This window comes from Leucoraja erinacea, chromosome 4 (assembly GCF_028641065.1).
Source record: "Leucoraja erinacea ecotype New England chromosome 4, Leri_hhj_1, whole genome shotgun sequence".
In the NCBI taxonomy this organism is placed as follows: Eukaryota; Metazoa; Chordata; class Chondrichthyes; order Rajiformes; family Rajidae; genus Leucoraja; species Leucoraja erinaceus.
In genome coordinates, this window is record NC_073380.1 from 98532379 (window position 1) to 98546060 (window position 13682).

The window sequence follows — 13682 nt, forward strand, 5'->3', positions numbered from 1 at the left end:
TTTCATTGCATAATGCTGCATTTAAAATGGAAAGAGGCCTTTGGAGAACTACAATAATAACAATTGGAAATGATTTGGTTCAATCGGAAGTAATTTAACCAAAACATACTTGTCATGTGGTATATTGGCTTTGTTTCATTGGAAAATTACAATAAAAGTTATGATTGTAGATAAGCAATGGTCTTGGCTTACAAAACAAAATATCCTCAAAAGCATAAAATCTCGATATAAAAGTGGCCTTCAGTGACCAAAAAGAGATAAATGTTATTCCTGAGGAAAACACTTAATGTTGCCAAAATGTAGTCTAAGGATTGGTGAACACTTCAGACTTCAGAGTGCCATGGGATTGATACAAAAATGAAAAGTAGGCTGGGCTGCACAGTGGCGTAGTGGTAGAGCTGCTGCCTTACGGAGCCAGAGATTCATGTTCGATCCCGACTATGGGCGAAGATTACGGAATTTGTACGTTCTCCCTGTGACCATGTGGGTTTCCCCCACACTTCAAAGATGTACAGGTTTGTTGGTTAATTGGTTTCGGTAAAATTGTGAATTGTCCCTAATGTGTAGATAGTGTTAGTGTACAGGGCGATTGCTAGTCGGCGCGGACTCAGTCGGTAGAAGGGCCTGTTTCTGCGCTGTATCTCTAAAGTCTAAAAACTAATGACAAAGTCTAGACTGAAAAAATATTTTGCTGAGGACCTATAAAATGAGCTGTGACCGCAGCTATTTACAATATACATCAATGATTTGGATGATGGGATTCAAAGTAATATTAGCAAATTTGCAGATGACATAAAGCTGGGTGGCAGTGTGAACTGTGAGGAGGATGCTATGAGAATGCAGGGACAGGTTGGGGGAGTGGGCAGATGCATGGCAAATGAAGTTTAATGTGGATAAATGTGAGGTTATCCACTTTGTTATCAAAAACAGGAAGGCAGATTACTATCTAAATGTCGTCAAGTTGGGAAAAGGGGAACTACAACGGGATCTGGGGTCCTTGTTCATCAGTATATGAAAGTAAGCATGCAGGTACAGCAGGCAGTGAAGAAAGCGAATGGCATGTTGCCTTCATAACAAGAGGAGTAGAGGAGCAAAGAGGTTCTTCTGCAGTTGTACAGAGCCCTAGTGAGACCACACCTGGAGTATTGTGTGCAGTTTTAGTCGCCTAATTTGAGGAAGGACATTCTTGCTATTGAGGGAGTGCAACGTAGGTTTACAAGGTTAATTCCCGGGATGGCGGGACTGTCATATGCTGAGAGAATGGAGCTTGTACACTCTGGAGTTTAGATAGGGGTAAGCCATTTAGAACAGAGACGAGGAAACACTTTTTCTCATAGAGTTGTGAGTCTGTGGAATTTCCTGCCTCGGAGGGCGGTGGAGGCCGGTTCTCTGGATGCTTTCAAGAGAGCTAGATGGGGCTCTTAAAGATAGCGGAGTCAGGGGATATGGGGAGAAGGCAGGAACGGGGTACTGATTGGGGATGATCAGCCGTGATCACATTGAATGGTGGTGCTGGCTCGAAGGGCCAAATGGCCTACTCCTGCACCTTTTGTCTATGTCTATTGAAAGGTCCTGATGATTTGTAAGAGTGAAAAAATCAGCATGTAAGCATGTAAGTCAGCATCCTAAAACCACCTGGAAATAGTGGAAGACCACAACTGGAAGGGATTGGCAAGAAATTTGTATTATTGTTTTGAAAAAAAGTTGCAGAAACTAATGGGATTGAAAGCAATGAATAGGGGTTAATGACCTTCATCCCAAGGTTTTGAGAGAGATATCTGTTAGCTAACAACCCAAGCTGCACTATTTAGTAAGGAGGAAGGAGAAATGTGAATCAATTGTAGGAAAAATGCTGGAATCTGTTACTTTAAAAAATGGTAATAGAGCATATCCAAAGAACAAACAATTGGAATGGTCAGTATTTTGTTACGAAAGGGAAATCATGACTAAAAAATATTGGTTGCAGATTTGATAATATGGAATGTTTGAATGTGGTAATTTTTGAACTTTTGCAATACTTTTGTTACTAAAGTCTGATCTTGACCACTTCCTGTTCTGTATATTAATTTTAGAAAAAACGCTGCCACTTACGGCTGTGATTTTTGGCCATCTTATTCAGTTCCCTTCCGCTGCGCAGGACAAGATGATTTTTCCCATCTATGGAAAAATAGAAGAGTTATTAGTGTTTAAAAAATGTTGAGATTCTCTCTCCTGAAGGCCACTCTCCTTCCGGAGGGACTATAAAACCCAGAGTGTTGAGTGCCTCAGTCAACACCTCATGGGGGAGCGAGAGGGTCATGTCTCTCAGTCCGAGCTGTGAATAACACTGAGCACATGTCCACTAAACTGTGAGTGGTTTTACTGACCTGTCAGTGCCCTTAATGTGGTTTGGAAATGCTAAAGCTGTGTTGCCTTTGGTTTGGAAATGCTAATGCTGTGGAAATGCTAAAACTGTGTTGCCCAATTAAAGTTGCCGTGCCCAATTAAAGTTGCCGTGCCCAATTAAAGTTGCCGTGCCCAATTAAAGTTGCCGTGCCTTCTATACAATTAAAAGTCTAATCTTGACCACTTCCTGTTTGCGCTTTATATTGATTTTAGAAAAACGCTACCACGTACGGCTGTGATTTTTGGCCTCTTACAGTGTCCCCCTCCGCTCATCAGGTACCGAGGATTTTTCCCATTGATGAAAAATAAAAGAGTTATTAGTGTTTAAAAGATGTTGAGATTCCCTCTCCTGTCAATCATGCCATGGAGGCCAGGCCCCTTCTGGTAGGAGGGGGGAGGGACTATAAAAACTAGAAGTGTGGGTGTGGCTCAGTCTCTGCAAGATGGAGGAGGGAGAGGTCACGACACGCTGTCTTTAGTGGCCTTGCACCCTGCTTGAAATGGAATGAAACTGCACTTGAATTTGGTGGCCTTGCACCCTGCTTGAAGTGGTAAGAAACTGCACTTGAATTTGGTGTCCTTGCACCCTGCTTGAAATGGGATTTCAAGGAATAGCCGTGAGTCAGCTGCCAGCCCACCAGCCGTGAGTGAGTCAGCTGCCAGCCCAAGAATCCATTCGGCCCACAAAGTCCATATTAGCCCTCTGGAAACTAGTCCCTTCAGCCCACAACACCCATCCTAGCATTCCAGAAAGCCCCCCACCCACTGGCCACCAATATCGGAATTGGTGGAGAGGTGGAATATTGCGTTGGGGGACCTCCCATGTGACGCTGGGACCCAACGGGTCCCACAGTCCAGTATTTGATATATCTTGCTGATGATATGAAGATGTTGGCAGTGACAGTCAGGAGAATGTAATGTGGTTTTATGGGTGCATAAAATGTTTATGGGAATGAGTTAAGACATGGCTGGTGAAATAACATATTATAGAAAAATGTGAAATTGTCCTGTTTGGTAGAAAAAAAAAGAGCTGAGTTTTTTTAAATGGTGATTGAAACTGTTTGGAAGTTGAGTATTTTTCGCCATAAGTGCTATCATTCTTGAACATTGCTCAAAAGGATGTATCTGTTTTCCAACCAGAATTACAAAAAATGAAATTATTTTTGCAGTTCTTCCTCTCCAAAACTAAAATAGCATGTTCCAATTCTTTTAAAGTGAAACCCTGCTCAAAGCAGTTGATATTGTATCCAATTCCTAGCAATAACTTCTGTTGGGTTATTTGAAAAAAATCTGCTCGGACACTTTAAAAATGATCAAAATGAAAGCAAAGTTTATTGAACTAGTCTAAGGTTATAAATTGTTCTAATTATATTAAATCGATTAATGTAATTGTTGTTATTTTTAAATTAATTAAACTGCTATGATCACCAGGAGTTCATACTGTGCTGAAGACAGGGAGCTGGGTACGCTACTGTATCTTTGACCTCGCTACGGGTAAAGCTGAGCAGGAGCACAACTTTCCAACAAGCAGTGTTGCTTTTCTTGGACAGAATGAACGCAATGTCGCGATCTATACAGCTGGGCAGGTAAGTAATATTATATTATATTTGGCTATCTCTGCATTAGAATGCAGTATGAATATTACTATTGAGATTAATGGGTGTTACTAGAATCAGTGGAGCCAAATTCTGTAAATGGATTTTCAGTTCAGTTTGGTTTATCGTCAAATGTTCTTAGGTACAGTGAAAAGTTTTTGTTGTGTGTTAACTAGTTAGCGGAAAGACAACACATGATTACAATCGAGCAATTCACAGTGTATGTGATGTGAGGTACATGATGTGGGAATAACGTTTAATGCAAGATAAAGCCAGTAAAGTCCGATCAAAGATAGCCTGAGGGTCACCAGTGAGGTCCATAGTAGTTTAGGACTGCTCTCTTGTTGGATGGTTCAGTTGCTTGATAACAGCTGGTAATTTGGAGGTGTGCGTTTTCACACTTCTACACCTTTTGCCCATTGGGAGAGGGGAGAAGAGGGAGAGGCTATGGTGCGACTCGTCCTTGATTATGCTGGTAGCCTTGCTGAGGTAGCGTGAGGTATAAATAGAGTCAATGGAAGGGAGGTTGCTTTGTGTGATGGTATGGGGTGCGTCCACAATATGCTGCAATTTCTTCCAGTGTTGAATGGAGCTGTTCCCAAACCAAGCTGTGATGCATCCTGATAAAATGCTTTCTACGACACATCTAATAATAATAATAATAATAAATTTTATTTATGGCTGCCTTTCAAGAGTCTCAAGGACACCTTACAAATATTTTGCAGGTAGAGGAAAAACATGTAAGGGGAATGAAATAAATAGTAGAGACATGACTAGTACACAAAGTAAAGACATAATTCAATACAAAACACAATAATAAGGCAATTAATGCACAGATGAAAAGGGAGGGGGACGTGGGGCTAAGAATAGGCAGAGGTGAAGAGATGGGTCTTGAGGCGGGACTGGAAGATGGTGAGGGACACGGAATTGCGGATCAGTTGGGGGAGGGAGTTCCAGAGCCTGGGAGCTGCCCTGGAGAAGGCTCTGTCCCCTAAACTGCGGAGGTTGGATTTGTGGATGGAGAGGAGACCGGCTGATGTGGATCTGAGGGACCGTGAGGGTTGGTAGGGTGAGAGGAGGTCAGTGAGATATGGGGGGGCCAGATGGTGGAGGGCTTTGTAGGTGAGGATCAGGATTTTGTAGGTGATCCGGTGGGAGATGGGAAGCCAGTGAAGTTGTTTGAGGACTGGAGTGATGTGATGCCAGGATTTGGTGTGGGTGATGAGTCGGGCGGCTGCGTTCTGGACCGGTTGGAGTTGGTTGATGTAGGTGGAGCTGATGCCAAGGTGAAGTGAGTTGCAATAGTCCAGTCGGGAGGAGATGAAGGCATGGATGAGTCTTTCAGCAGCGGGCGGTGTGAGAGAGGGTCTGAGTTTGGCGATGTTGCAGAGATGAAAGAAGGAAGTTTTAATGACATGGCGGATGTGAGGCTCAAGGGAGAGGGTGGAATCAAAGATCACGCCAAGGCTGCGGGCCTGGGGAGATGGGGAGACTGGCGCCGTCGATGGTGAGAGTGGGGTTATTGGTTTTGCTGAGTGTGGCTATGGGGCTATGAGGAGGAATTCTGTCTTATCGCTGTAGAGGTTGTTGTAGATATGCCGAATTGTCTAAGCCTTCTAATGAAGTAGAGGCATTGGTGTGCTTTCTTGGCTGTTACTTCAATATGGGTGGTCCAGGAGAAGTTGTTGGTGACATTTACTCCGAGGGATTTGAAGTTTTCAATCATCTCTACTTCGGCGCCATCAATGCAAACTGGGATATGTGCACCACTTTGCTTCCTGAAGTCGATCACTATCTCCTTTGCATTGCTGACATTGAGAGAAAGGTTGCTCTCTCGACACCAGGACAGGTTCTCAATCTTCTTTCTGTACTCCGTAAATTTGTAAATTGAATTAGATTTATAAATAGCTGCATAGTGGTGGGTGTAGAAGGAGTAAAGAAGGGGACTGAGAACGCATCCTTGTGGAGCACCTGTGTTGAGGATTATTGTAGAGGATCATGTCCCCTATCCTCATTGATTGGGATCTGTTGGTCAGGAAGTCGAGGATCCAGTTGCAGAGATGAGTGCTGAATGCAAGTTTGGCGATGAGCTTGGATGGTATAATGGTATTAAAGGCAGAGCTGTAGTGTGCGAAGCTGTAGTCTATTTTGATGTATATCCTATGTATGTGTGTGTGTGTGTGTATATATGTGTGTCCTGGTATATGTCTGAAGCAAGTGGCTGAGAATTAATTTCAACCGTAAGTATCTTATTGTACTATTGTAGGCAGGTCTTGACCATAAGGGCTTAAAAAGATGCAACAAACACATAGATCTCAAGTCCACAGTCTGTCAGCAGTGTGGAGTCTGTAGTGCATCTCAACACGTTCCTTTTATCCATTCATTTGTCAAGTTCGATGTGTTGTTGCAAACCACCAAATGGCACAGCACCAAGCATAATCTTACTTCATCCCGAGTTGCTTTGACCCTTTGATTTGAGGGGAGTCTAAAGTGCTATTGCTGCCTCTATATTTGGAATTACCAAGGGTAATCACAAAATCCTACAGAATTTCAGCCAGACAAGTGTTAATTAAAATGGCTTTCTGATCCCACATGCACACTCTCCATGGAGGTCCAATCCAATGGACACAGTCTCATAGAAACATAGAAAATAGGTGCAGGAGTAGGCCATTCGGCCCTTCTAGCCTGCACCGCCATTCAATATGATCATGGCTAATCATCCAACTCAGTATCCCGTACCTGCCTTCTCTCCATACCCCCTGATCCCTTTAGCCACAAGGGCCACATCTAACTCCCTCTTAAATATAGCCAATGAACTGGCCTCAACTTCTTTCTGTGGCAGAGAGTTCCAGAGATTCACCATTCTCTGTTTGAAAAAAGTTTTTCTCATCTCGGTTTTAAAGGATTTCCCCTCTATCCTTAAGCTGTGACCCCCTTGTCCTGGACTTCCCCAACATCGGGAACAATCTTCCTGTATCTAGCCTATCCAACCCCTTAAGAATTTTGTAAGTTTCTATAAGATCCCTCCTCAATCTCCTAAATTCTAGCGAGTACAAGCCGAGTCTATCCAGTCTTTCTTCATATGAAAGTCCTGACATCCCAGGAATCAGTCTGGTGAACCTTCTCTGCACTCCCTCTATGGCAATAAAGTCTTTCCTCAGATTTGGAGACCAAAATTGCACGCAATACCCCAGGTGCGGTCTCACCAAGACCCTGTACAACTGCAGTAGAACCTCCCTGCTCCTATACTCAAATCCTTTTGCTATGAATGCTAACATACCAACATACCATTCGCTTTCTTGCTGCATGAGCACATGTTTTATCAGTCTGAAGAAGTGTTGTGACCAGAAACACCACCCAGCCATATCCTCCTGTGATGCTGCCTGACCCACTGATTTATTCCCGCACTTAGTGTTTTGTAAATGAGCATCTGCAGTTCCTTGTATCTGCACAGGTTTTATCTTGGTTTTTGTTCCACAGGCACTGATTTGGATGACTCCATAATAGATTAAAATCCATTTGCCACAATTCTGCCCAGACATTAAATCCATTAATTTGTCTTTGTAAATCCAATGTTTTAATAAAGTTAATAAACCTTGAGAACCCAACAGTGTGATGAACCCAAACATAGGAATAGAGTTTCCCCTCTATTTTACAATCAAATGAAACATGCCACTCCATATGGACACGACATCACACTCAATATATCCAAAACTGTGATTTGATAAGGGGTATTATATAGATGTGCTGAGGTAAGGAATATTTTTTCTCTTTTCACAACATCTCCCAAATAACTTGTGACCCTTTTGTGTGTTAAGTCCTGTTGGTTAAACTATTGAGTAAACTCAAGAAATATTCATCTTTTCCTGGCATTTTTAAATGTTCATTTTTTCAGTAGTTAAGGGCAGCTGTTTGTATTCATTCAATATTTATGGATGTCGCTGACTGGCCCAATGTTGTCTTTGTTCAATTCTAGTAGCTCTTGGAACGCAGGAGGATGAGGGGTGATTTTATAGAGGTGTATAAGACCATGAGAGAAATAGATAGGGTGATGCAGTCTTTTGCGCAGAGTAGGAGAATCAAGAACCAGAGGACATGAGTTTAAGGTGAGAGGGGAAAAATTTAATAGGAACCTGAGGGGCAACTTTTTCAACATAGGGTGGTGGGTATATGGAATGAGCTGCCAGAGGAGGTCGTTAAGACAAGTACTATAACCAGTTCAAGTAGAGTTCAATGTTCAACAAGTACACGAGGTCCAGTAGTTGAAGATATTAACTAATGCTAATTGTGCAATAGCTGTCCTTCGATCAAAATAGGTGGTTTCTGAGAGCTTTATTACTAGAATCACGTGAGATTCCAGGGAGTGGTTTAATGCTGATTTTGGAAGTACAATATTCAACTGAGAATTCTGTATTAAAACATTTACATGGTCCCTGTTTGCTATGTGTGGTATTTTGATGTGATCAAAATCCGAATAGATTCCTGACAGCCTCGTGAACAATTTTTTTCTGAATTGTAATTTTGGTTTAAGGGTGACTTAACTCCCACCTCCCTAAACACCGATCAAAGCCAAGTCGTACTATGGTTCAAAAGACCTTGGGATTTATTTTTATTTTCCTCTTGAGCAATATTTTGTCCAATGATTTCACATCTACATCACAAAAGCAATTCATTATCTCTGTAATAGCTCCTTTAACCAGCCATTTTCAAACTGCTTTTGTATTTGTCTGTTACTGAGGTTCTCATACATGCTTTTCTTCGCATCCATTCAGATTTTTTCCACTGCTGTCTTGGCTGGCCACCAGTTTTAGCATCTAAATCTTTGCCCCTTTTTAAATCTTATCCTTGCTTTGCATAGCAATGACCCTTGCGCTGGCAAGCTGCCTGGTCCATTAGTATGTAGGTTTTTAAATTGTTTTCTTCTTCAAATTGCAGCGCCCTGTCCCTTTTTGTCATTTCCTCTGCTGCTCCCGATTTCATTTTGTATGAAGGAACTGCAGATGCTGGTTTAAATGGAAGATAGACACAAAATGCTCGCCATCAAATGTCTTGACCCAAAACATCACCCATTCCTTGTCTTCAGTCCCGCTGAGTTGCTCCAGCATTTTGTCTCTTCTTTTTGTCCTCCTATTTCCTTTCCCTTTTGGCAGCTTTGCTATAAAATGTCTAGAATACAGGCTCTCTGCCTTAATCTCTCTGCTTTGCCACTTTATCTTGATGAGCATATCCTCAGAGAAGCCTCCATACTTATTTTGACTGTGTTAATATTAGTCTTGTATTAAGCCATAGTAAAGTTGCCGCATAAATGCAACCTGCAGCATACACTTGCCATTCATTGAAATTTGAAATGTGAAGGTATCCCAAGGTAATTGATTTCCTCATCTACATTATCAGTGTCCGATAATCATGTAAGGGTTGTCAGTAGTCAAAAATGTTTTATAGTCAGGTGTCCCAAAACGCAACAATAAAATTCTTGCTTGCAGCAGCATGATATTAGCTACCATAATAAACAACAAAAAGAATTTCAAGAATTTAAAAAATATATAGTGCAAAAACCAAAATAAAATCTGAAGTCCTAGTTACAATCAAGGCAGCTTGTAGTTCTGAGTTTAGTTGGTGTTCGTAGTGTTGAAGATAAAAAGTAGATTTTCTCTTGGCCAAATTAATGTTGAAATTCAATTTAGACTATAGAGTTGTGACTAATGCTAATTGGTGGTGCCAAATTGATATGTTGGTAAAAATTGTTTTAATCATAGATGTGATGTTTATAGTAGTACTATCCAGTACCTGGAGGTTGTAACTGCATTGGCAGTTGGTGTGGCTAAATGGTTGAAACATCTAAATAAATGATGGACAGTTAAAATAGTTAGAATTCACCATTGAAACCATAAGGAATTGCAGACACCAGGAGCTTCAACAAAGCACAATGTGCTGGGATAACTCAGCGGGTCAGGCAGTGTTAGTGGAGGGAATCAGTTAAGGGCCTGTCCCACTTGGCGATTTTCTTCGGCTACTGCCGGCATCATATCAGTGTCACCAATAGATTTTGAACATTTCAAAATCCAGCGGCGACAAAAAAAATGTTGTGACACTTGAAAAAAACACTGCGCGTCATACGTCAGCACGTCGCATCAGGCCGCAAATTTTTCAGTGACCTGATACGTCAGTCAATGATGCCGGCAGTCGTCGAAGTGGGACAGGCACTTTAGTCATTCTCTAGAGCTGCTGTCTGACTTGTTGAGTTACTTTGGGGTTTTTCTATGTTTTTCTTCACTATTGAATTGAGTGGAGTCATGAATTCTGCATTATGACTATGTAGAATTGAATTTAATTTGTGTGTTTGGTCATTTTCTCTTTGCTGGCATTACTTAAACAATTTGATTCAAAGTTTTGATCTTATTTGTTTTATTCGGCCAATTATGTTTTAAATGACAATTCACAATCTTAATCACATGATAAATTAATTACTGGGGAAATGTGCAAATTATATGTGTACCTTGTTTGAATGCATTGTTCTCATTGCCTGTTATTATTTGTAGGAGTCGCCCATCATCCTCAGGGATGGAAATGGCACAATCTACCCAATGGCTAAAGATTGCATGGGTGGAATTCGTGATCCCGACTGGTTAGATCTTCCACCAATTACTAGTCTTGGAATGGGTATTCATTCTTTAACAAACCTTCCTGCAAATTCATCCATTAAAAAGAAAGCAGCTGTCATTGTAATGACAGTAGAGGTAGGTCTAACATTGGAATTTGTGATTCATGGTTGTGGACTGTATTAACTTAGTTTACATCATCAATCAGTGAACCATCAATGGCCAAGTGCTTAATAATATAACAAAAAATATATAATCGTTGGGCAAAAGAGAATTTTGGGAAGAAAAATACACCAGGCCATTGAGATGCACTTTTAAAGATGATTGATAAATGGGACCAAATTATGTGCAGGCAGCACTTCAGGCTAACGTTTATGGGTTGTGACAAACATTGGCACGTAACCATGGCAGTATGTATAATTGGAGAACATTTCTTTCAATTTTGGACTTGGTGGTACTTTTTGTCGGTTAAGTGCCAGCTTATATGCCAGTAAGTAAGACAATACATTGGTATTAGTTTTCAAGACTGAAATGTTTTGCTTGTAAGACTATTTGGCTTATTTATCAATGTTATAGTGTTGTTTGCTAATGATTTTAGAAGAAAAACCATGGAGACTTTGCATTTTGTTTTGAAATTTTCTATTTACTCCACCTCTCCAATAAAGTTCTTGAATATTGCTCAATGTACAATAATGCTATTGCTAAAGTTTAAAATAAATAAGATATTTGTAATTTGCAATTGATAAAAATAAATGAAAGTAAGTTATCTTTGGCTGCTTTGCATTAACCATATAACCATATAACAATTACAGCACGGAAACAGGCCATCTCGGCCCTACAAGTCCGTGCCAAACAACTTTTTTCCCTTAGTCCCACCTACCTGCACTCATACCATAACCCTCCATTCCCTTCTCATCCATATGCCTATCCAATTTATTTTTAAATGATACCAACGAACCTGCCTCCACCACTTCTACTGGAAGCTCATTCCACACCACTACCACTCTCTGAGTAAAGAAGTTCCCCCTCATGTTACCCCTAAACTTCTGTCCCTTCATTCTGAAGTCATGTCCTCTTGTTTGAATTTTCCCTATTCTCAAAGGGAAAAGCTTGTCCACATCAACTCTGTCTATCCCTCTCATCATTTTAAAGACCTCTATCAAGTCCCCCCCCCCCCCCCCCCCCCCCTAACCTTCTGCGCTCCAGAGAATAAAGACCTAACTTATTCAACCTTTCTCTGTAACTTAGTTGTTGAAACCCAGGCAACATTCTAGTAAATCTCCTCTGTACGCTCTCTATTTTGTTGACATCCTTCCTATATTAGGCAACCAAAATTGTACACCATACTCCAGATTTGGTCTCACCAATGCCTTGTACAATTTTAACATTACATCCCAGCTTCTATACTCAATGCTCTGATTTATAAAGGCTAGCATACCAAAAGCTTTCTTTACCACCCTATCTATATGAGATTTCACCTTCAAGGAACTATGCACGGTTATTCCCAGATCTCTCTGTTCGACTGTATTCTTCAATTCCCTACCATTTACCATGTACGTCCTATTTTGATTTGTCCTGCCAAGGTGTAGCACCTCACATTTATCAGCATTAAACTCCATCTGCCATCTTTCAGCCCATTCTTCCAAATGGCCTAAATCACTCTGTAGACTTTGGAAATCCTCTTCATTATCCACAACACCCCCTATCTTAGTATCATCTGCATACTTACTAATCCAATTTACCACACCTTCATCCAGATCATTGATGTACATGACAAACAACAAAGGACCCAACACAGATCCCTGAGGCACCCCACTAGTCACCTGCCTCCAACCCGACAAACAGCCATCCACCATTACCCTCTGGCTTCTCCCATTCAGCCACTGTTGAATCCATCTTGCTACTCCTGCATTTATACCCAACAGTTTAACCTTCTTAACCAACCTTCCATGAGGAACCTTGTCAAATGCCTTACTAAAGTCCATATAGACAACATCCACTGCTTTACCCTCGTCAATTTCCCTAGTAACCTCTTCAAAAAAATTCAAGAAAATTAGTCAAACCTGACCTTCCAGGCACAAATCCATGTTGACTGTTCCTAATCAGACCCTGTTTATCCAGATGCTTATATATATTATCTCTAAGTATCTTTTCCATTAATTTGCCCACCACTGAAGTCAAACTAACAGGTCTATAACTGCTAGGTTTACTCTTGGAACCCTTTTTAAACAATGGAACAACATGCGCAGTACGCCAATCCTCGGGGACTATTCCAGTTTCTAATGACATTTGAAATATTTCTTCCCTCAATGTCCTAGGGAATATCCTGTCAGGACCTGGAGACTTATCCACTTTTATATTTTTCAAAAGTGTCAGTACTTTTTTTACTTTGAAAGTCATAGTATCCATAGCTACTCTACTAGTTTCCCTTACCTCACATAATTCAATATCCTTCTTCTTGGTGAATACCGAAGAAAATAAATTGTTCAATATCTCCCCCATCTCTTTTGGCTCTGCAGATAGCTGTCCACTCTGTCTCTCCAATGGACCAATTTTATCCCTCGTTATCCTTTTGCTATTAATATAGCTGTAGAAACCCTTTGGATTTACTTTCACCTTACTTGCCAAAGCAACCTCATGTCTTCTTTTAGCTTTTCTAATTTATTTCTTAAGATTCTTTTTACATTCCTTATACTCCTCAAGCACCTCATTTACTTCATGCTGCCTATAATTATTGTAGATCTCCCTCTCTTTCCGAACAAGATGTCCAATTTCCTCTCCTCTGATAAATGTGGAGTCCAGCAGAGCAACATGAACTTCTGCATATTTCCTTGCTAACATGAGTACTGTGGACCCATTGAAATTGGATAAATAGCTGCTGGTAGAAAGAATGGGTGCAGCTATATATCACTTTGTTTTTAATGTAATTGTATTTTTAGAATTGTGATTTTTTTTTTTAATGTTTGAAATTTCTGGTTTTAATGGGGGTTTTTCTTTCATGTCAAGGATTTTCATAGGCATTTAATTTAACTGACAGCTTAGACGTCTGGTGTACCTTGGGACATGGCATATACCACCTGTTGTAAATTGTCAGTGCATCGGG

The 13682-nt window shown here is 40.8% G+C and overlaps 1 protein-coding gene across 1 annotated transcript in view; it reads left to right on the plus strand.

Moving 5' to 3' along the window:
• LOC129696717 (E3 ubiquitin-protein ligase UBR5-like) overlaps nucleotides 1–13682 on the plus strand; it is a 135244-nt gene that overhangs the window by 55152 nt on the left and 66410 nt on the right. Inside the window, 2 exon segments of the mRNA XM_055634847.1 lie at nucleotides 3817–3971; nucleotides 10520–10717. Of these exon segments, the coding sequence (XP_055490822.1) occupies nucleotides 3817–3971; nucleotides 10520–10717 (353 nt within the window).